The sequence below is a fragment of the Charadrius vociferus genome, unplaced genomic scaffold, assembly GCF_000708025.1.
Source record: "Charadrius vociferus isolate BGI_N301 unplaced genomic scaffold, ASM70802v2 scaffold158, whole genome shotgun sequence".
Classification (NCBI taxonomy): domain Eukaryota; kingdom Metazoa; phylum Chordata; class Aves; order Charadriiformes; family Charadriidae; genus Charadrius; species Charadrius vociferus.
The window spans coordinates 724,665-746,865 of NW_009661372.1; the positions used below are offsets into that span (position 1 = coordinate 724,665).

Sequence of the window (22,201 nt, forward strand, 5' to 3'; positions counted from 1 at the left end):
GGTCTGCAGAAGACAGCTAGCTTCTCAAGGAATGCCCTTAAGGGACCCATGGAGTTGTGCATGTTGCAAAATAAAAAAATTGGCAGTGTCACCAAAAGCATTTGACTAAAATGAAATCTGTCTTGGGCATGGGAGAAGTACATGGCAAAGGACAGTCCTTATGAGTAAAGTCACTCAAAATAGGACAAGAGTGGCTCACATTCTGAAGTATTATTTACTCTGGTCCTGAAAGCAACTTTGCCATGGCTGAAGAATTCATACTGCCCTTCCTGACGCTGTACCTTTTACTTAAAAGACCATCCCACCTACTTGCAGTCTTCCTGTAAGTTTTATTGAATACAGCTGAATGTTACAGTCAGAATTGCTTCATGTTTTTCTTCCTGTGTGCCCCAATTTTGTGCAGCTGACAGATTTGGCTCTTTCTGATTTCATCTCGAAATACATTTATTTCTACTTGACTCTAGTAACACACTTGCTAACTGTTAATAGCTGTTAATGGTGTTACTTCCACGAAGACCCTGACAGCCCTTCAGGCACACACATTTAACCCAGTGAGGGGGAGGTAGGTGGGAATTCGGTTGTGTGTCAGAGCTGGCAGAGCCATCAAGACTTCTCCTGAGAGCTCACACCTCTCTTTTTGTCTGAGCAGTCACGTTTCCACTGAGGTTTTGTCCTGTTCGCTGTGCTAAAAATACAGTAAATGAGCAAGTAGGAAAAGATGTTTCCTTTTGATGGTGATTTTACTGGAGTCTGTGCCAACTGGAAAACAGGCTTCCAAGTAATTCCCCCTAATTTTGATCTGAAGGCTTGTATAATGCATGGCGAGTTGGGCAGTGGCTGCAAAAGACCCCTGTTCTCTTGCTGTGCTGTAAAACAATTTCACGTAATAGTTAAAAATAATTATCTTCTCTAGGACACAGGGGGGTCTGTAGCACAAAGAAATCAGATCGTTTTTCCAAGAAGGAAGGTTGAATTGCTCCATTCAGAGTAGACGGCACCATGCACTGAGCATGAGCGAAAGGAAAAATCATTATTTAGCTTAAACTACCTGAAAGAAAGCTGCTGCTTGTCATCTTTTAAGCACGTATTTAGTCATCCTGTATTAGTCAGTGTAATTATGCACGGTACAGAACTAATTCCAGATAGTAACTGGTGTTGAAATGTACAATTTAGGCTTAAAAAATAATTGATTTAAGTTAGATTTTCCTGCAAGTTAAGAGAGCCCCAGTCTGATTGTCAGTTACCGCAATCAGACGCTGCTCTGCACTCAGGGCTTTTTTGGTCTCCCCTGCTTGCTTTCTCATACCACGTTGGCAAGCTGCAACAAGTGAAACTCCACCCTTCCTACAGTCTGGGGAGAATAAAATGCATAAACGGCGACTGCTGGCGAGTAAAATGAGGATTTCTGTGAAGGTGCTGGTTTTCCAGACAGTCGCTGGTGTGCCGCTGAGAAAGGGGCGGGATCATTTTCAAGTAGCTTAGTTGTGATTTGTTGAATTCATAGACTTTTCCCCTTAAAATCCCAACCCTCTCTCTTTTTCTTTTTTTTTTTTTCTTTTTCTTTTTTTTTGAGAAGTTGACTTGCGGCTGCTTCTCAGTGCGCACGTCAGCTGTAATCTGGTCCCCAGTGCCTTGTGCTGACAACATGAGTTCGGAGGCTGATGAACCCAAGGAAGGTACGTTTTTTTAACTATTTTCACAGGAGAGGAAATGTGCACACTTGTGTTGCCAGCGCCGCTTTTGCGAGTGTGGAGGAGAGTTTCTGCTCGTTTTAGCTTTCGGGTATCCAAAGGGGAGGGAAGAAAGCCTTGGCAAAATCATCCAAAGCTGTGCTGATTTCGCTGGATATAAAATGACCGAAGTGTTGGCACCCAGGGATATCTGTCTGTCTCAGCAATGGTAATTTCCCTGCGTGTGAAATACTGATAAGTGGAAGAAGTGGTGTTTCAAAACACTGGTAGCAGAATATCGAAAGAGGAAGATTTTTATTTTTTTTTTTTTTTTACTTTGGAAGCACTGTATTTTTCAGCAAAAGAGGAAGTTGCATGGGGGAGAAGTGAAAGGATTATTTGGGGAATAAGTTTGATGCCGCTTACTTCCCTGTCTGAATGAGTGGGCATGCATGCGTGTGCATGCATGTGTTCGCGTATATTCAAAGCGCAGAGGAGTGTGCCAAAGCTACAGGGTTTCATTTACTCCTTCTAGAGTGGAACGTGTGGAGGAGCTGGAAGTGCTCCAACAAAAATACAATTATTCACTAGCGTTGATTGGGAGGGGGAGCGAGCCAGGGTAGGACAGTAGGGAGCAAGCGGGGGAGGAGGAGGGCAATTTCCTGAAAGTGCCTATATACAAAAGAGCATTTATACAGAAGAGGGAACAGGGCAGTAGTGGGGTTATACACTGGATTTCTTAGAACAGAATTGATGTTTCATGGTTATGAATAGTCCTTAGGGAGACTCAAACTTACAGAGATCCAGTATGGATCAGAAAAATAATTAAAAAAACACCCAACAGATAAGGAAGCAGTAAGGCAACCTAAGCGTTTTGTGTTTGGTGAAAACAAGACATTTTCAGAATATTTCAGATGGTTTTCCCCTCACACAGTGTACAACTTCCCCCACTTGAAGAATAACATTACCAGGGACATCTATCTGCTTACTTGCATAAAAGAATATTTTGTTGATTTGCAGAAAAGTCAGTTTGGACTGTATCAAACTTAATAATGCTGATAGAACTTGGTTAGTAATAAAGCACGATAACCTGTGTTTTGATAAGAATTACAATGATGCTTTCTGTTTTCTTTTTTTCTTATTTCATCTCATTGAATGAACAGATGAACTAAAAGGCAGCTTTTCTTTTATTTCCAAGAAGATTCTTTAGGATGGATTTATTGAAAAGCAGAACTGAAAAAAATATTTCTCTACAGAAACTGTTTGAAAAAGAACATGGCAATGTGAACATTCTCCCTCAGTTTTACAGCAGGAGAGTTCAGCATGCATACCATAGCGTGAAAGATTCTCTGGTTTCATGCAGGAAGCTCCAGACAATTTTAGCAAGTTGGCTATATTTGAAATGAAAATTTTCTTGTTTAAAGAAACCTCTTACCTCTTACCTTCTCTTACCTAAGACTCAGATTCTTAAAATCCTCTGAAAATATTTTTGCCTTTCTGTGCATTTATTCTGAAACAATTAGAGATCCTAGGATCTTCATGCTGAAAAAAGGATTTGGAGCAGGTGGCTGAGATAGGAAAGAAAGGGTAGCTTTTTGGTTAGTTATTTTTAGCTGGGAAAATATTTGGGTTTTGCTGTCCTGTGATTTTAATAGGTTAGAATGGAAAATAAAAACAGTAGCCATTGTGGGAAGATGAGGTACAGATGCCACTGAGAAAGTTTTTCAGTTGGTCTGTAAATGTATTCCTGGTAATATACTCCCATCTGTAAAGGAATAATTTAGGAGATGCATGAGAAAAGAGGGTTTAGTGTGTATGTGAATAAAGACTGGGATTAACAGGTGAATATGTAGAACTGCAGCTCTTACACTACTTTGCCTAGTCTGACTGAACATGGCATGAAAGATCACTGATCAAAATACTGAAAAATACAGTCAAATACCTGTGCATTTGTAGTGGTTCAGTGTATGTGGCATAAAGCAGTCATTCAGAGTCTTTCAACTAACTAGCTCTGTTTAATCAAGAAACTGCATTTTGCATAAAGAAAATTGATGCTTCACAATTTCAAACTGAATTTGAAGCTCAGGCTTTTCACACTGAGGATATATAATCTTTTAAGTGGTTTACCAAAGAGAGGGGTGGTGGTTAATTTTTCCTTTAGGTGCAAGGCTGAACGTCACTCTAAAAGAGAAATTCTGATTTACCCTCAAATTATGAGGTACAGTCAGGCAATTAGTAGGTAAAGGTCTGTGACTGATTATGGAAGGGGTACAGGGTACACTTGGACAATTATAAAATAGTTGTTTTACCAGATTGTATACATTTCAAGGCCAAAGCTGGCGACAAAAGCATAGCAGTTAATACGCTACATGCAAAAAAGTGAGAGGAGGAGAAAAATACAGAAAAAAAATATTATTCTAGTATTGTTTGTAAGCAAAGGCAGAATTTTTCTGTTTTCCTTAAAGCAGAGATGCTCAGGTGGCCAGGGAAGCATCACTAGCCAGGAGGTAGTGAAGGAGATATATAAGGAACTCTGAAACATTCAGTTGCAGCTTCCAGGTGTGACTTTTGGACCATATGTTCAAAGATCAGCCTGCATGAAAAGGACGGTCAGACATCATGTACTGACAATGATCTGATGCTGAAGTGAGCAATACTTCACTTCCAGCTACTTTATGTAAGTGTATCGCAGTGTTTGGAGAACATTGGGATGTCTACAAAAGTAGATTTCATGGGTTAATAAGGATTATTTTTTTAAATCTGGATAACAAGATCAAAGACCATAGATTTTACTACTGTAAAAATGAACTATACCCATTATATACAGTGAAACCCAAAATCAAGGTCATTTTTAAATGGCAAACTCCTGAAGGTTTTCTTTTTTATAATTAATTGAATAAAGGTAGAGTCTTTGGCCTCGAGTCAAATCTTAATGTTTTAGCAGGGACTGGGAGTAAAAAGGCAATGCTATAAGACAATCATTACTTCACTGTATTTTGTACCAATTTCTGGATATAGGGTATGCAGCAGTGTGTCTGGGCTTTTCAGCTTCTGCCTTTGATTTCTGCATGGTCCTTATTAGAATGGTAAGATGAAACAGTTTTGTTTTTTTTCTCCCGTCACGCTGCTTAGTAACACTAGAACAGTCTTTGTATTCATCTACACACCACAATGCTGTGGTAAATTTGTGTGTGTGCATGTGTGTGTTGGTGTGTGTATGGCATCAATCTGTATTGCATTTACAGATTCCAACAACTGTCACGATATAAATAACCCTGGCACGTTTTCTTGCAGTTATTTTTGCCTTGGATGAAACAGAGCATGGTAACGTCAAGAAGAAGAGTATAGCATTTAACTGCATGGCATAATTTCAATCTGGTGTTGCATGGTGGCATGTCCTGTACCAAAGAAGGTACCAAATGGTTTCAGGCTGTCATTTGACTTAATTCCTTTCTGAAATCTGCAGGAAATGTTCTTAATGCTGTCATATTGAAAATATATATCCTGAATATACCTTTTTAAATACATGCCAATTCCAGTTAAAATTACTGTGGTGTTAATGGATTCCTTACAACAGGAGATAAATCTAATGTCTCAAAGGAAAAGTAAAATAATAACAGATATCAGAGTGAATGTAATACATAGCCTATCAAATGATGGGTATTGTATTACAAACTCGGAAGCAGTGACAGCGTGCATTGCACCTTTATCATAGTTAGTTTTAAGTACCACATTTCACAGGAGAGATCTCTGCATTCCTACAAGTGTTCAGAGCTTTTTTAGATACAATTAGCATTTTTTAATCCAAATGAGATTACTGAGGAACGAGCTCACCTGTTTTGTTCCTTTTAGAGCTCAGAACAGAGACACAGGGGTTATAAAATCACAGAGCACTCACTGATTTGAGAAGTCAGAACTCCCTCCCATAAGTAGTCACGGATTTGCTTTGACATTTTGCAGTCATCTCTCATTGTGTCAAGGTTTTCCAGGGTAGAATCGTGTTTGTTTACATAAAAAATTGCACTCTCTTGTGCTCCTTACTTCATCCAAAACATTGATGGGAGTCTCTAATGTATGATTCTCCATTGCACTATCTCCAAAAATAGCATTTGTTAGAACCCTTTATGCTTTTATGACATGAACGGGGAGATCCAAACTGTGCAAGCAGAGCATTATCCACACATAAATGCAATATGTACCAGGTGATGACAGTCCCATTTCATGTTAACTTTCAAAGTTACAGACTGTTTTCAGGCATAATTAGAATAAACAGCAGGAAAACCATAAGATTAAACAGCAGTGGGATGTCTCAGTGTCCACTTTTAGATCCAAATCTGAATGGTTGTGTGTGAATTGTGGTAGCTTTGACAGCTGCCTAAGTTAGAGATTGTCCCCTTCTCTTTTGTGGAGCTCATTTTTCCATATGAAGCCACAGGGAAGCAGCACAGGCAATTAGTACTTACCCCCACATATTAGACCCACGTTCTGCTCTCACCCCGAAGACTACAAAATGTGGGCTTCCTTTGGTTCACAGGCTTTTAGCCTACCCTCCCTTTTCAAAACAACAATCTCCATAAAACATTAAGGCCAGTGGAACAGGGGCCTTCTGTTGAGACAGTAGTCTGAAAAGTTCAGTTCAGGAGCAGGAGGAATCGTCTGGCCCTGCTGGATGTGTAGAGATCTAGATTAGTCAATTTGAAGATTTTTTTTTTTTTATTCCACAGATGAGTTGCCTACTGCTAATGAAGAGAATTAAAGGATTAGTGGGGTCATACGTATCATGTATGCAGCTCTATAAATCAGAGCAATGCTTAACAATTTGGCATTTCATGTAATCTCTTCTATATATTATTAGAATCCAAGATTAATAGGACAAGCTATAGGAAAAATATATCACTTTAGTACAGGAAAGAAGGAAAAAAAGGAAGTAAGCAAGAATTATTACTAACCGGACACTGTAATACTATATCGCATATGCATGGGGAAAGCGTTGCCAGAGGTGCAAAGAGTGGGGGTGGACGGAAAAGCAAGAAGCTAACACCTTAATGAAGAAGGAACAATGGGAAATTTGGAGGAAATAAGACCACGGTACACTGGCAAGTTAGCACTGCTAGATATTTTTAATGGAGTTTGGAGGCCTGTACATTTAATGAAGCAAGATACAGGAAACAGATAAAGGGCTTTGAGGACAGGAATATAACTGCTGTGGTTTGTAGTACAGCTGCTGCAGCTCCATCTCGATGTGGTCACTTGAATCTCTCAGTAAGAGCACTGACAATGCTGTTAAACCATAACACTCTAAGCAGCTCTGCATCTCTCCCCTTAAAAATCGAAAGAATGGTTGGTTTTATTTTGCTGGCCAAATCGGGGTAACCTTTAAGATGACCTATCTGTGAATGGTTTAGGTGGCCACTCTCGCTGCTTCTTCTGCAGGCTCAGGATTGAATGTGTTGAACTGGTGTTTGTTGTTGTATACTACATTTGGAAGTCCATATGGAGTAGTCCTCTTCTGCAGAACACTTCGTACCGCACGGATTTAGCAATCTCTTCCTTGTGCTGTTGGAGCAGATGAGGAAGCTAGGTGGTAATTTGAGCAGAGGCCACTGGATAAGCACTAGCTGTAGCTGGTAGGTTACTTCGGAGAATTGCTGAAACTCTTAACAGGTTAATCATTTAGCTGCAATTGTTGGGTTGAATGCTAGACTGCTTTGAGAAAATTCCATTAATATAATTATACTTATGCAATCAAATCTTTTAATCCATAGCAAATGGCAAGACTCACGTGTTTAATTTCAAATAAGATACAGTCCCTTGAGCTATTCGGTCAATAGAGAGAATCATAGATTAACGAAGGCTGCAGGGAACTTCTGGAGGTCATTGGGCATAACCTTCCCCTCAAGGCAGAGCCAGCTTTGAAGTTGGATCCAAATTCAAAATTAAATGAGGTTGCTTTCCAGTCAAGTTGCTATTGTCTTCAAGAGTGGTGGTCCCACAATTCCTAGCAACATATTCCAATATTTGACCACCTTTGCTATAAAGGTGGTCACTCCTAATGAGAATTCTCCATGCTGATGCTTGTGTCTGTTGCCCTTTGCGCTTTTGCTGTGTATTTTAAAGACAACCATCGCTCTGTCTTCTTTGTAACTATTCAGTAATAAGTGAGATGCATAGGTTAGGTCAACTATTAGTCTTTAGGTTTAGCAAACCTACCACTCTCAGCCTGTCCTCTGTATCCATCTTGGTGGCTGTCTGCTGGATTTGCTTCAGTTTGTCAGCTCCTTTTTTGGAAAGATATTGGGGAGCCCAAAACTGGACACAGTACTCCACATATGGGAAGATAGTATTTTGTTTTCAAATTCTACCAGTCTCTTCCATCTTACAGAATTGATTATTGTACTGGAGATTTATTTTCCCTGTCTTCCTTCCATTTATCTGTTGATGATGGCATTTGCTATGTTATGATACTTCTTAGACCCTCAGGTTATTTTCTTTGAGGAATTTGCAAAATAATGTGCTGTCATAAGTGAGACAGGTTAGAGATCAGGTAGCGAAAGTCAGTAAATCTCTGGAGAATCAAAGGAAGTATCTGGGGAAGGGAAGGGCCTTGCACCTACATTCAGAAAGGCTGTGTTGTTGATCAGTATTACTTCCAAGTATAGCAAAAGGCTAAATTAATGGCTTCTAAGAATAATGAGTATTTTGCAATACATGTGCCAGGGCTAACATAAGGAAAATGTAACACTCAAATACTAATTGTAATTTGTAATTTTTATTCAAAAGCACCCATCATTCCTTTTGCCAGTAATGGTTTATTATTTAGTTAACTCTTCTGTTAAACATGACAGTTTCATAAGGGTTCTTAAATACTGCTTTTTGAGAATCAAATTGCATCCCCCCCCGCCCTCGCATTTAGAGTCTCTATAAACATATTTGGATAATAAATAAAGCAAATGAAAATTATATTGCAGGTGTTATTTCAACCTTCTGGACTGATCTTTTTCATTACAATTAGATTACAAAATATGGTAAGAGGAAAGCATTTCATAGAGGTGTGAAAGAGCTACTGATTTTTATGCTACTTTATGAAACAACTTCTGTTTTTCTTTTTTCATACATCACACAATAGAAGAAGTAGTAGGCTAAAAATACTTTCACCTATTTCATAAGGGCTTTAAAGACAAAATGATTTTTTTAATGTTTAAGGTTTAATTTTGCGTGTTTGCTTATTGGGTGGATACTTCATAGATCCAGTAGTACCTAGTAGTAGTACTGTTAGTAGAAACAAGTTTGTAAGAGATTTGAGTGCTTAAACTGACTGTTTCTGCATTAATGTCTACTGACATTAACATTTTTTTTTTTTACTGTGTGAAAGGGGGAAGCTATAGATTTTCATGTTTTCTCTGCCTGCATCAGTAGATTTGCCAAGTTCCTTACGTTTTTTTAATTGTAGGTGTACGCTTTTTCTTTTGTGGACGTATCTTCATTGTGACTACTGAACAGGACACATTGTGGGATCAGCAGTGCAAATGCAACTGCCAGCAACTTGGTGCTTTTAACCGTAACATAAGCAAAAGCCCAAGCCTTAAATCTGCTGTCAGCTGGGCACAAGTCTTGTTTTGAGCAATGAGGAGGGAAACTGGGAAGTCTCTCCTTTGAGAGCTTCTTCCGACATTAATCCTTTTGGGATGTTTTCTTATAAATTTTGTTTTTCTTCATAAGATTTCCTGCCTGGGTTGGGGTGTGGTTTGATTCAGTTTCATCGGTTGCTTCCCTGTCATAATTCAGTTTTGTGGTTAATTTCTAGTGCTCGACTGGTTAGCAGTGAGAAGCGGAGAGCCTGCACCTCTGCATGGCATGGTGGATTCAGTCTGGGGAACTGGGATCCAAAACCTTCACCACAGATCTGTTTCAGCAGAAGCAGGGCAAAGGATTGAATATACACTGTATAAATTAATTTATTTTTCCCTACCTTCTGCTGAATTCAGGATTGAATTCAGCAGAATTCAATTGTATTGAATTGCACCTATTGAATTGAATTGTAACTATACGGATTAGTAATGAAAGATCAAAGAGTCTGTTTGGCATAGGAATAGGGGAAACCTACATTTCAGTCTGACATACAATATACAAATGTTGGGGTGTCTGCAGAGAGTCCTGTTCCTGATGGCAGTTTACAGGAATGGGAATAAGTTGCAGTGAAGTGGGAGTTAGCATTTCATTTACGTGAGAGCATTTATCCTTGAAAGGTTTGTAATTTGAAATCCAGGGACATACTCTGAGATGTATTTTACCTGTCCATGAAGGTCTGTACTTGCAGGTTTCTCTAAGGCATTGGTAGCTGACCTGTGATTTCAGTGGACCCCTAAGAATGTGATACCCTCAAGTCTTGATCGCAACATGTTTACATTTAACTTCATACAGGAACTAAGAAAGCCCTGAATTAGTACATGCACAGAAAAGCTTCCACTTAGTAAACTTCATTGAGGTGCGTAGGAAACTTTCACTGTGAAAAATGCAGAAATTCCCTTGTTTGAAAACTTAAAGCTTTCATGAGATCTGTTTTTGCTTTTACTATGTCCGCTTTACCAAACTATTCTACAAAGATAGTTTTATTTATAGAAAGAAGAAAATTTTGGTTTAATATTAGCAAAAGCAAGTAAATGACACTGGCGAGTCCAAGGGCTATTTTTTCCTACTTGCAAAAGAGAAAATGAACAAATGTTTCTATTAACTTAAAAACATTTATATTAAAAATATTCACTGAGAAATAGTGATTTAGACTTTACTTCAGAAACTAACAAAGAACTTAAAACAATGAATCATGACTTTGAGCAGCTGTGAACAGAAATAGTGGATATTTGAGGAAGGGGTAAGAGTAAAGTTTGGCTCTGGTGTCTACATCTGTGATAAGGTGTCTTCACCAAACTCTTAGCCTTGTCCTCAGTGCTGGACATTAGAGATTTAGAAGTCTGTGATGCAAGACATCACCGTCCTGGATATATGTTTAAACTAACCTTTCTTTGCAACAAGCAGTCGGTATTGGAATCCATTGAAAGAGATGTAAATTATGGTGGATTTAGGTGTTGACTGGTAGGTAACAAGCCACGACAAAGTGCCATGCAGTACGGGAGGAGAGGATAGTAGCATCGCGGTGAGATGAAGGGAAACTGTTGACATTTTTATTTCAGTGCAAAAATGTAACCTAACTGATTTGAAATTTACATTGATGGTGTTTATTTTCACCACTTGAGGCCTTTCCTTCTCTGGGTTCAAATTTGCATTCGCTCCTTACTTTTTGGGTAACAAACCTGAAACTTTCAAGCTATGACAGTCTTTCTTGGTGGTGAATATCTCTTCATAGCTGATCAGTGCTGTTCAACGCCTACTTAAAAATACCATTTGATGCCAGTGCAAAGCAAAGACACTGGACATTTGAATTCTACAGTAGTCAATAGCTGTAAAAAACAGTGCACTCAATCTCCTACACCTTGCCCTGAGGAGTGAACTACAAAATAGATGCAGGTTTTACAGAATCACGGAACAGTTGAGGCTGGAGGGGACCTCTGGAGACTGTCTAGTTTTAATCAGTAAATATATTTGCAACATGTAAAAATAAATAGGATTGCTAGTGCTTTGCTAGGTATCAAACTTCTGTATCCAAATAATGCTGCTTCCTGACATAAAAGAAAATGACAGTGTTACACAGATGATGTTTAATCACAAGATTTAATTTTACAGTAGAACAAGTTGGTAACAGTATTAAAGACCTAATTTTTCTCTTACGCTTTATATTCTGCTAGGATTTAACTACATTAATGAAAGCAAAACCAAACTTAAGATATGTGGCGAGGTGGACCTGTGTTTTGACAGTCTTAGTTTATGCTTGAGAGTTTAGGTGGTGTTAAGTCAAAGATTCTAAAGGTGTTGGGGGGGGTTGTTTGGTTTTGTTTTTGTTTTTTCCAGTAAGTGTTATGTAGAGAAATACTTTGCATACTTTTAAGGCTGTTTTGAGCATTGGTTTTGAACTGGAGATGCCAGGATTAAAGCAAACCAAGTGGAAACAAACAGGAGTCAAACAAAGCCTCTGAAAGACAGACTGTGCATTTGGGTCTTGGGGAACGTGTTCTGAACTGACAGCAAGGGTGTAAGGGAATGAGGGACAGAAAATACTCTCGACCATTGATTTCATGGCTGGAAGTCTGAATGCAAGTCCTGGTAGCTATACGATGGATACAGATGCAACAGGCTGTGGCTACTAAATATTGGGAGAAAAAATTAAAACTGAGGGGTTGGTTTATTTTGCTCTTTGTGAAAGAGGAAGAAGTAAGGGAAATGCATGTTAGCAGTGGCAATGGAAAAGACCACTACAGCCACCAAGTGTAGTCCTGCATAATCACAGGTATCATGAGTGATTGGTGTGGAAGAGCAGAAAAAGCATATATTCTATGTACAGCCATGCATTTAATGCCAGAAAATTTATCTTTCATGCTATAAAACAGAAAAACGGGTAGTGAAAAATAAAAAACTGCAAAAGAGATGAAGGGTGTCACTAGTGTGCCAGGCCTAAAGAACTGCCAGTATCTGATAAGTAAAATTCTTAGATGGCATATTTTCTTGTATTTTATAATCTGCATTTCAATGTTGAGATTGAAAAAAGTTTATACTAACCAGAGACCTGAGAATTGAGAGCCTTGGGAATCGCTACGGCTTTTTTTTTTTTCTGTACCTGGCCTGTAGCTGTGGCAATCTTGAGTGGCTTAAAAGTTTCTTTAGAAAGAAGACAGAAATCAAATTATGTGTGTGTGAGGCAGGCGGCATTTAGTTTCTCAGGGCAACCAGTGGAAGATACAAGAGTCATATATGTAAACAAAGTGCAAGCTAGCAATCCAGCCTTTTTTCAATATTACACTGAAAGAGAGATATGGAGGGACTCCCATCCTGTCTGCAAGAAACAGACAGGGTGGTGTACAGATGAACATGGAGAAGAACAGAGAACCAGAACTAGAAATACAGGAAAAACATTATTAACTACTTTCAAAGCCGTTGTAAGATCACTCACAAAACTTTGTCATTTGAACTTTCTGAAGCCTCTGCTCTGGCTTTCTTTACATGCTATTCAAAAAATAGCCCTTCGCAGTTTGACAGCCAGGTTGCTACCTTGTCCTTGTAATCGAGTTCCTTGTTCTTCTCATGCCAGATTGCCATCTTGTCTCAACCTTCCCGTTCATTGTGTTTTTGCCACATATATCTTAATTTCCTCTCAACTTCCCACTCCCATGTCAAATTTAAGTCTCTCCAATGGATTCAAAGTTCCCCAGGGCTGCTGGTCTCAGTGCTTCTCCTTCTGCGTTCAAGCCAGACACTCTTCCGTTATACTCTAGGTCCTGTGCCTACAGCTAAATTTTTTTTGTGAGAAGACATTCCTTTTGCCAGGATGGTAGTAAGAGCAGTTGGATACCTCTTTAAACTTCAACTTTTGGTAAAACATTCAATTGTAATGGCCAGATTATTTTATTGGAAGTGCTACTTGGGTTAGGGAGCTTGGCACTGTTGCCTTGTTATTATTGTTGTTGTTGTTATGTGTTTCTAAAGCTGGAAAAAAAAAATCAGTACCTGAGTTGGATTTGCTTGATTGGAAGGAATGACCTAAGATACACTTTATTTCCTATTTCCTATGAAAAGATTTGTGCAGTATTATTCTTGAGTGTGCATGGACACCTGGTAGATACAGAGGAACTTGATGTAGCCCTAAAATGGCCAACAGCTGAAATATACAGGCTGTATATTTAATATCACAGCACCTGTTGTTACATTCCAGTAAGGATAACAAATGGTGGCAAAGGAGTGAAATACCAAATTAAGTTCATGACCCTACTCAGTGTGACTGTCATTTTCTCTGTTTAATATCCAACATATTTTAAAATGCACTTCTCTGAGAGCAGTCATCAAAGTTAATCTGATTTTTTTTTCTTATTAAAGTTGCACTGTTAATTAAAATCCATGCAGAGGCTCTAGGAAAAAGGGCTTTTAAGAAGGCTTTTTAAATTTCTAAATCAGCTACAGTATATGTATCATGTGATGCACAGGGTGGCTGTGGGAAGCACAGGCATGTAAAACCAGAATAACTTGTTGGCACAGACTGCTCTCATGGGACTGCAAAACTCTGCACACACATTCTTGTTGGAAATAGCATCTTTCCTTGCTGCACTGCCCAGCCTTAACCTCCAGGTACTTTTTTTGGCAATTCTTCCCACCTCTTGATCAAAAAAGTATTTTGTTTTCTGCTTTTTCATGGTTTGTTTTTGTTTTTGCAGCTAGAAATTGGGTCATCTTTTGCTGTTGGTGAAATTTTGGACATTTTAATACACTAAGGCTAGAATTAAATGGCAAAATCAGGAAGCATATAACAATATCATATGCATTTCACAAACCTATTGACAATGACTTCTTCAGCACTTTATTGAGTAAAAAAAAAGTGTTCCCAATGGTGTTTGCTAGCTTTTCTTGTGTCTTTCCTGTGTTCCTTCTGCGGAACGTATGCTCACTTTCAGTATGAGTATGCAGATTAGACATACTGTATGTTTCAAAAAATGCTTGATTAGCCAGATTTTTTTTCCAAAATTATTTGATTAACTGTTGCTTCAGAGTGACTTGCAGCCTCAGAGCTGACTTCCAAATCCAGTAAGCCTGCCCATGCAGTATTTGCCATATATTAGGCTTGGCTTCAGATTGGGATTTTTTCTTTTGAAGGTCTTCCAGTATGAACGTTAAAATTAGTACACGTTGCTTGACTAATTAATATTCTCATAGTATGCTCAGTTGGTAAAGATTATGGTGAGTGAGAATTTAGTACAATTTACTGTACCTCCTAAGAGAAATGTAGGCAAAGGTTACTTACCTGTATGAACGAATGCTTTGTGTGCATTGAAAAATTTTGTTTAAACTGTTTCCTAGTTAAAATTGATATTCATATATAAATCTCCCTTTTTAAAACCAAGGTGCCAAATAAAATATTTGCTCTTCAAATATGGACCTTGTGTACCTGAATCAAAAAAGTAGAGACCTATGTGGAAGAAATAAGTACTGTATAGGGCCCTTGTTTTTTGGGTTTTTTTTCTCCTTCTGCACTTAGCTGTTTGCCCTCTGGGTTTTCCACCGGCTGATGGTGCTTGCCCAAGCTATCTGCCCAGTTGCAGTCCTTTTCTCAATAAACTCCGTGGCTGCCCTGGTCTTTTCTCACCCCTGCCATCAGCCAGCTTAGAAGTTGCAGTCCCAGTGTCTGAGGTGGAAGATTGAAAGCTGTCAGAGCGCTGTCTGGTCTTGTATGTCTGGTACAAGCTTCAGTTTTCATCATCTTTTGAAAAGCCAAGAGGTGAGCAAACGCTTGCGAATGCAGAGATGGGCCAATATGCTGAGGTGGCCGCCTGGGGACTGCTGCATTTTTGGAATGATTTCAACATTGCAAGGACTTTATATGCACTTTTTAAAAGTTTAAATTCAAAACACCTTTCCCCCAGGAAACTTTGAAGCACTTAGATAAGAATCACAACACTGACTCTTCGTTTGAAAAAAAAAAAAAAAAAAAAAAAAAGGCACCAAAAAAAGTTCTTTGAAACTGTGACTCACTCACTCAGATGGTTATTAAGAAGAAGCTGTAGATCATGGTGGCAGCTCGAAAAATCCGCTTACCTTATTCGTATCTGAAGAATTCATAGTCTGTGTCCTAACACTCATGTTTTAATCTTATCATCACGTAATAAGTACATTGTGAAAATTGTTACAGCCCTGGTAACAGGTTTATGACTCTATTTCTGGCTGTTTTGTACTTCAGGACTTGTTCGTTCACTGATGCTAGCTCTTGCAGTTTATCACCATTGGAGCTTTACCTTACTGAAGTCGTGTTTATACATGAAGTCATATATTTACATGCCTCGGTGTATTTATTTTTTTTCATGTTTCTGGCCTTTATCATTCCTAAAAACAAGGGTAGCCCTGTAAAGACCCAGAAAGCAGAAGGTACAAGAAAAAGTAAAAATTCAGTAATTTTTTATCCCTTGATATCTAGACGATCTCATGATTTTGGAGGTGCATGACTCATGGTCACATATCTCGGAGAGTGTCGTGCTGTCAATCCCGCTTGATTTCAAGTTGCCTCCCTCCAGGGAAAATGATGCTTTTCTCACGTCGGCCCTCTGACTGAACATGCAATCCACACGGTGTGTGTGGGCTTTTTACCTGTAGCTCTCACCCACAGTCTGTAGAGAGGCAAAGACAGTCATCCGCACAGGATGCCTGGCAGGAAATCGGTTGCCACATTGTCAAAGCTATGTGATAAAGTCTTTTAAATGCGCTCAGTCGGTGCTGTCTTTTTCCTCCTGATCCCGTGTAAGTGTCCATTGTGCCTTGCCCCAAAAAACCCTGTCGTTTTTGGACATTAGGCTCACCAGGTACTAGTGCAGTACCTGGTATGCCAATCACTAAAGGAGAACTGGGTCTCCCGCAGCAGCGTTGTTATTCATGGCTTTACAGCCACATTCTCTCTTCCTCGGGGACTGTTGTATCAACATACCAAGTATGTACACTACAAATGCAACTCGTGTCACAAAGCTCCACTCCTGACTTGCCCATGGAATTTAACATGGTTCACTGGAAGTTTTTACTGGATGCTTTTTTTTCTGGTCCTTCTGTATTACAACAAGCTTAAAAATACTCAGTGACTGAAGTATTCATTGTCAGTGTACATGAGATTAAATGCACTCAACTGTGAGTGATGTTGAATCTACCATCAACTCTTATCTTGTGGAAAAAAACAGTCTGCCATGATTTAAGGCAGTGAAGTCATCTGATTCATCTTTTCTTTCCACAGACTACTTTTTTCTTTTTTCTTTTTTTTTCTTTTTTTTTTTTCTTTAGTTTAAACAGAGTTGAGAAACAGGGTATTTGGTAATAGGTATTTGCCACAATACAGAGGGAGGTGTAGTAGCTTTCACGTCGGGGGAAAGTCAGCATTGCAGCCATAAGTAGTAGCCTTCTTGTACTTTTATACCAGTCTTCTGAGAGCTTATTAACCCACAATTCTAAATTTTCACTGAAAGTTTATACTTCCACCACAGTTCTAAGGAAAAACTGTGTAAGGTAATATATTTTGGGGAAAACCCATCCAGAATGCTACATGTCGAATATTTACCGACTTTAACAAAAATAATACTAGTGTCACACAGACTGTTGGTTGCTAAAATTAAGAAGTTTCATAATTAATAAGCTCCCAGCTTTCACAGGAGGCAGTCACTAGCAACTTGTTTGCTCCTCTGAGTCATAAATTAGAAGACTCTGCGGATGTCCCTGTTACCCCTAAGATCCTGTGAATTTTGAAGTAATGGAGGCAGAATTTCCTCTGAGAGATTTTCCCCTTGGAAAGTCTCCTTGCTCACCTCTGCAGAGGGGCAGCTCTACTGAACATAATCATGTTTATTTGTATAGATTGTACAGAAAATGACATCTCATTGATTTCAGAGAGGTGTTTTTTGATGATACACTTTTAAAAAGTGAAGTATAAAACTGCACAGGAAAGAAAGAGGAGCTATAAAGAGCAGTCATGAGGAAAAGCTATCTCTGGGATGCTTAAAATTAATGGAATTCCCTCCCCAAATTCTGGATCTGCTGCAGGCCACCAGAGAAATGGTACTATTTCAGTTTAAAGTGCAAGGATGAGACCTGTCCATACAACAGGTGTGGCTAGGGATTTATACATCCTGGCCACCTACTGTAATCGCTCTTAAAAGGTGACTACATACAGTCAACCCTAAGCAAATGAGGCTGCCGTAAGTAGTTGTCTATATGTGGATTTGCGGGGTTATTTTTAGGTGCTGGCATCTGAAATTGTAGTCAGAGGTTTGAAAGGGGATGCTCGGCTGACCCTGTGACCCATGAATCGGGTATCTCCCATACACGCAAGCATCTGCATTTGCAAATGCTGGGTTAATGTTTTAACCTCTTCTTGACACGTCCCCTGCCCTTTCGAGTCACAGGACCTTTCTTCTCCCTCCCCTTCTGCTAATTGTTCCAGTTGTCAGTTAGCAGTAACGGCTATTGGTGTTGCACTGCTTGCTCAGCACTGCAATTTCCTTTCGGCGCTCTTTTCAAGGAAGTGAAACCACTGCGATGTACTTTTGCGTTCTGAGGTGCCAAAGCAAAATGAAGCCCTGCAGGCAGGAGAGAAAGGTAGCTGAGAAGAGCTGCTGTTAGGGTGAGGGGGAAAAACCCACACTCACTCTGTGATAGCTTCTGACAGCCTTTCAAAGCGCATGATAGCGTGTGCACTGGATTTAGCTGAATAAATAAGCCTCAGGCCAGTCTTCACCTTGGGTATTTTTCCTCTTTTTCGGCTCTCAGCATTGACAATTGCAATTCCATTTGATGAACAAGTAAGTAATAATTTTACTATTTTTTTAAGGATGGATGGATGTATGTTTGGTCTGAAGGAGCTCTATAATCTTACTGCTTAAGCAATTGACTGTGAAATACATTTTAGGTCTTTCTGCCATCAGTAATAAGGGAAAATTGTGGTTATAAAATACAATGAGTTTGCAAGTTCCTTTTTGGACTGACTGAAGTACTGAAGTATGAAAATTATGAATTTAGCAATTAAATTAGAACCCATGGAATAGCACAGGGAAAATGAAGCTGATTTCTAGTGTCTTACAAAGTAGATAGAAAATTGGCCACACTGGGTAGTCCCAAAACTTGCACAGCTTTTAGAGAATTCCCATTAAGAGTTTAACAGCTCCTGTAAGTGAGCGATTCCTGTTTTGCTTAGCAATGGCAATTACATGTCGAGCAATTACATGTTGTCAAATGTTTAATTACGCAATGTAAGGGTTTTTTTTGTTTAAAAACTCTAAAATTTTTAGAAAACTGCCATGTTTTCAGTTTCTTGAACTGGATACTTTGCAGGTTATTATGTGTAAATTGTTATAACCACATCTGAGTGTTTGTGGGACTTGCTGGAAGCAGGTTGTACGGATTTCTGTTCAATTGCAGTGGAGTATTCTGTGTGACATAGTTGGCATTTTATAAGAATACCTACAGCATCTTGATGAAGAACGTTTTAAAATCGTATATGTTGTATTGGGGGGGGAGGTTCTGTAAAAATTTATGGAAGATACTTTGAAACATCTATATATCTTTATGGAGTGTCAGAAAGGAGACATTGTGAACACTTAGCAAATAGGAAGGCTTCAAGAAATAAAAGTTATGAAAGAAAAATCAATATTCCTGTTTTGGAGGAAAAAAGCTACCATTCATCTGTAGATCTTTGCAAAGCATTGGCTTTGAGTTCTATATTTGACCACCTTTTGAAATACTTTAATTAGTTTTATTTGAATAGTGACAGTTGCAGGTTTTTTACTTAAAAACACAAAAAGTGAATCAAATACTTTCAGTTCAGATTGACTACTTAGCATCTTTAACGTCTTCCTGTATCTTTGTGGTTGAGAAACATGTCTGTCTTGTGATCTTGAGTGCTTTGCCCAAGATAGTTAACAATGGGTTCTTTGGTTTTTGAGTGTCCTCATGAGGTAAGGATTTTAAAACATGCGTTCAAACACTTCATGCTTCAAAACAAGATACAGGTATGTGCTGGAAGTCTTAAGAAACAAACGTACTTGAAAGTTTCTGAGATGACAAAAAAGGAGCTTGTTACTAGGCTTCTCAAAGGTACTGCTGAAGAAAGAATACAGATTTGCTTCTCACATGTCCTGAAGGACAAGTTCTTTCTTTTTGCTGGAAGCCCAGAGGCACCCTGCCTCTGAACACACCCAGCTGCCCAAATGCAAACAGTTAAGAGGAGACCTTTTCCAAATTCAGGGACTTACTGTTTGGCACCTGCAGAGTCTATGTTTTCATTAAAAGAATAAAAAAAATATGTTTCCAGGCCTTGTGTTTGCAAAGCAAACCTTCCATATGTGAAGTAAATGTAAACAGATGAAGCTTTCCTTCAGCCCGTCTGAGGCTCCAGGAAAGCTGCAGCGTAAAGTCTGCTGCCTCGCAGGCCACTCAGCCTGGAAATACGAATTCATATATTCCTCAATGGAGAAGGTGCTGCACAGGGAATGTGGTGTAAATAGTTGTCAGGCGTTTGGGGTCTTTTAAGTATTTGAAGAAATTACAAACCAGTCATTTGGTATATTGGTGCAAGGAAGCGTAGTTCTGGAGGTTGAAATCTTTTCTGGGATCTACTTTATCCGTCACAGTAGGATTTCTTTATAAGGTTATGCTAGCAGCTGTTACGGCAATCCGTAGACTTTTCATTTTTGGCTGTTTCTGCATTAATTATAGGACATAGAAGTGTTAATCTACACTTGCTTTCTTTCTGAAAACTAGCATCTTCAGTTTGCATCCAAAGAATCTCAGTATTTTTTGCTGACAAAGGATTTTTGTGTTTGCATTATTTTTTTATATATATCTGTATATATGTATAAAATAGATCTATTAATATAATAGATGTGTGGGATATGAATTCACTGATCGTGTAAAATGCTAAGCAGGAAAAAGTTTTACAGTAGTCAATTCATTGAATTACTGTCTCTAATTGAGTAGCAGTGGTAAGTGTCATGCCACTGCAATAGTCATGGTTTCAGGTTTCATTATGAATATGAGAATCAGATCAGACTTATGGCTCATCTGTTAAATAGGGCAGGTTTATCACCTCAATTTAAAATCCCATCAATCCATACAGATAGATATTTTAAACCATTTTTGATCAAGTTCTATCTCATTTTTTGTTTTCTCAGAAGTAAAGCAGTCTAAAAGACCATAAACCTAAAGACAAAGGAGCTTTAGGGATTGAAAAGATGAGGTTTTCTGCAAATATATACATAAGTTTGAATTATTTTTGCAACAGTTAGTAAGACTATAGTAAGACTAATATGAATGGATAGACATGGAAATATTCCTCAACTGTCCACAGTATGTCTTTTATGAAATATTGACTGCCTATGTTTTTTTCCTTCCCTCAGTGGCCACAGATGTCTTCAACTCGAAAAGTCTGGCCATTCAGGCCCAGAAGAAGATCCTTGGAAAAATGGTGTCCAAATCAATAGCAACTACTTTGATCGATGATACAAGCAGTGATGTTTTAGATGAGCTCTACAGAGTGACAAAGGAGTATACACAAAATAAAAAGGAAGCAGAGAAAATCATCAAAAACCTCATTAAAATAGTCCTCAAATTGGCAATTCTCTACAGGAACAACCAATTTAATCAGGATGAAATAGCATTGATGGAGAAATTCAAGAAGAAGGTTCATCAGCTGGCTAAGACCGTGGTCAGTTTCCATCAGGTGGATTATACCTTTGACAGGAATTTTTTGTCCAAACTGTTAAACGATTGTAGAGAGCTACTTCATGAAATCATTCAGCGTCACCTAACTGCGAAGTCACATGGACGTGTCAACAATGTGTTTGATCACTTCTCTGATTGTGAATTTTTGGCTGCCTTATACAATCCCTTTGGACCTTATAAACTCCATTTGCAGAAACTTTGTGATGGTGTCAACAAAATGCTAGATGAGGGGAACATATAAGTACTTGTATTAGAAGTTGACTGCCTATGCATTATTTGTAGATGGAACACTGTTGATTTATGAAGGAATAAGGGAGCATGCAAAAAGGTTTTTTTACATTATGACAAATATTTCCAAAGTACCTTTATTAAATTGATTACTTATTATGAGCTATCTGTTGCTATTCACAGTCCATCTGGAGGAAAGACTGCACATGACTTTTTTTACTGTGCTTTGCCTAAGGAAACAGCTGGATAAAGACAATAAAACAGAACAGTCTGAGTAGAGTGAGAGTCTTGCAAGATAGACATACAAAATAAAACAATATGCTGTCAGACAATCCACATCTTTCATAGATTTACAGAATTATTTCTAAACTGTCAGAGTCCAGTAGTGTTGGTAACAGACTATCATGGTGATGGTACACTCTATAATTTCTTTGACTTATTTTTAAAGTATATATATTTGATTCATTTATAGTCTTTTATGCTCTCTGCACAGATCACAGCTTCCTAGTGTTGCCCTTATGAAGCATTCAGTTTTAAATAATATCAGTGATTCTGTCACGCAGAGTCTTAACAGGCTTCTTCACCTCCAGCTCAGCGGTGAAAACTTCCTGTCTGCAAGGCTACCAAGTATAGATCCTTATAGACCCGCACAGACGCTTGCTTCCTTTGATTATATGGGGATTATTTGAGGAATAAGCTACAATAAAATAGCCTAACTGGGGAAGAGTATTCCCTAGAAACTACCTGCGGTACCTAATTTTAACTCTGCCTGTGATAAGGTAAAACACAGTGACTTATCTGTGCAATTTCTTACGATATTTAGAATTCTGCTAATAGGTCACAATTCTTTTCGGGAAGGTGTAAGTCAGTATATTTTATACACTAGACTGATGTGTATGATTATGTGAATTCAGAAAGCTTGATCACCTGAAAATAAATTCCAATCCAATTTGCTTTGTGTA

At 38.6% G+C, this 22,201-nt stretch overlaps 1 protein-coding gene across 1 annotated transcript; it reads left to right on the forward strand.

Annotated features, from left to right (window-relative positions):
- The first annotated feature begins 1,651 nt into the window (after window positions 1-1,651).
- TNFAIP8 (tumor necrosis factor, alpha-induced protein 8) lies at window positions 1,652-21,491 on the forward strand. The gene is made up of 2 exons (XM_009893792.1): window positions 1,652-1,676; window positions 20,687-21,491. The coding sequence occupies exon 2, from the start codon at window positions 20,752-20,754 to the stop codon at window positions 21,250-21,252; it is 501 nt and encodes a 166-aa protein (XP_009892094.1). The 5' UTR covers window positions 1,652-1,676; window positions 20,687-20,751; the 3' UTR covers window positions 21,253-21,491.
- Window positions 21,492-22,201: the final 710 nt, after the last annotated feature.

Bases quoted from the DNA above. Each gene is read 5' to 3' on its own strand.
- TNFAIP8 (XM_009893792.1), top strand. From the start codon at position 20,752: ATGGTGTCCAAATCAATAGCAACTACTTTGATCGATGATACAAGCAGT.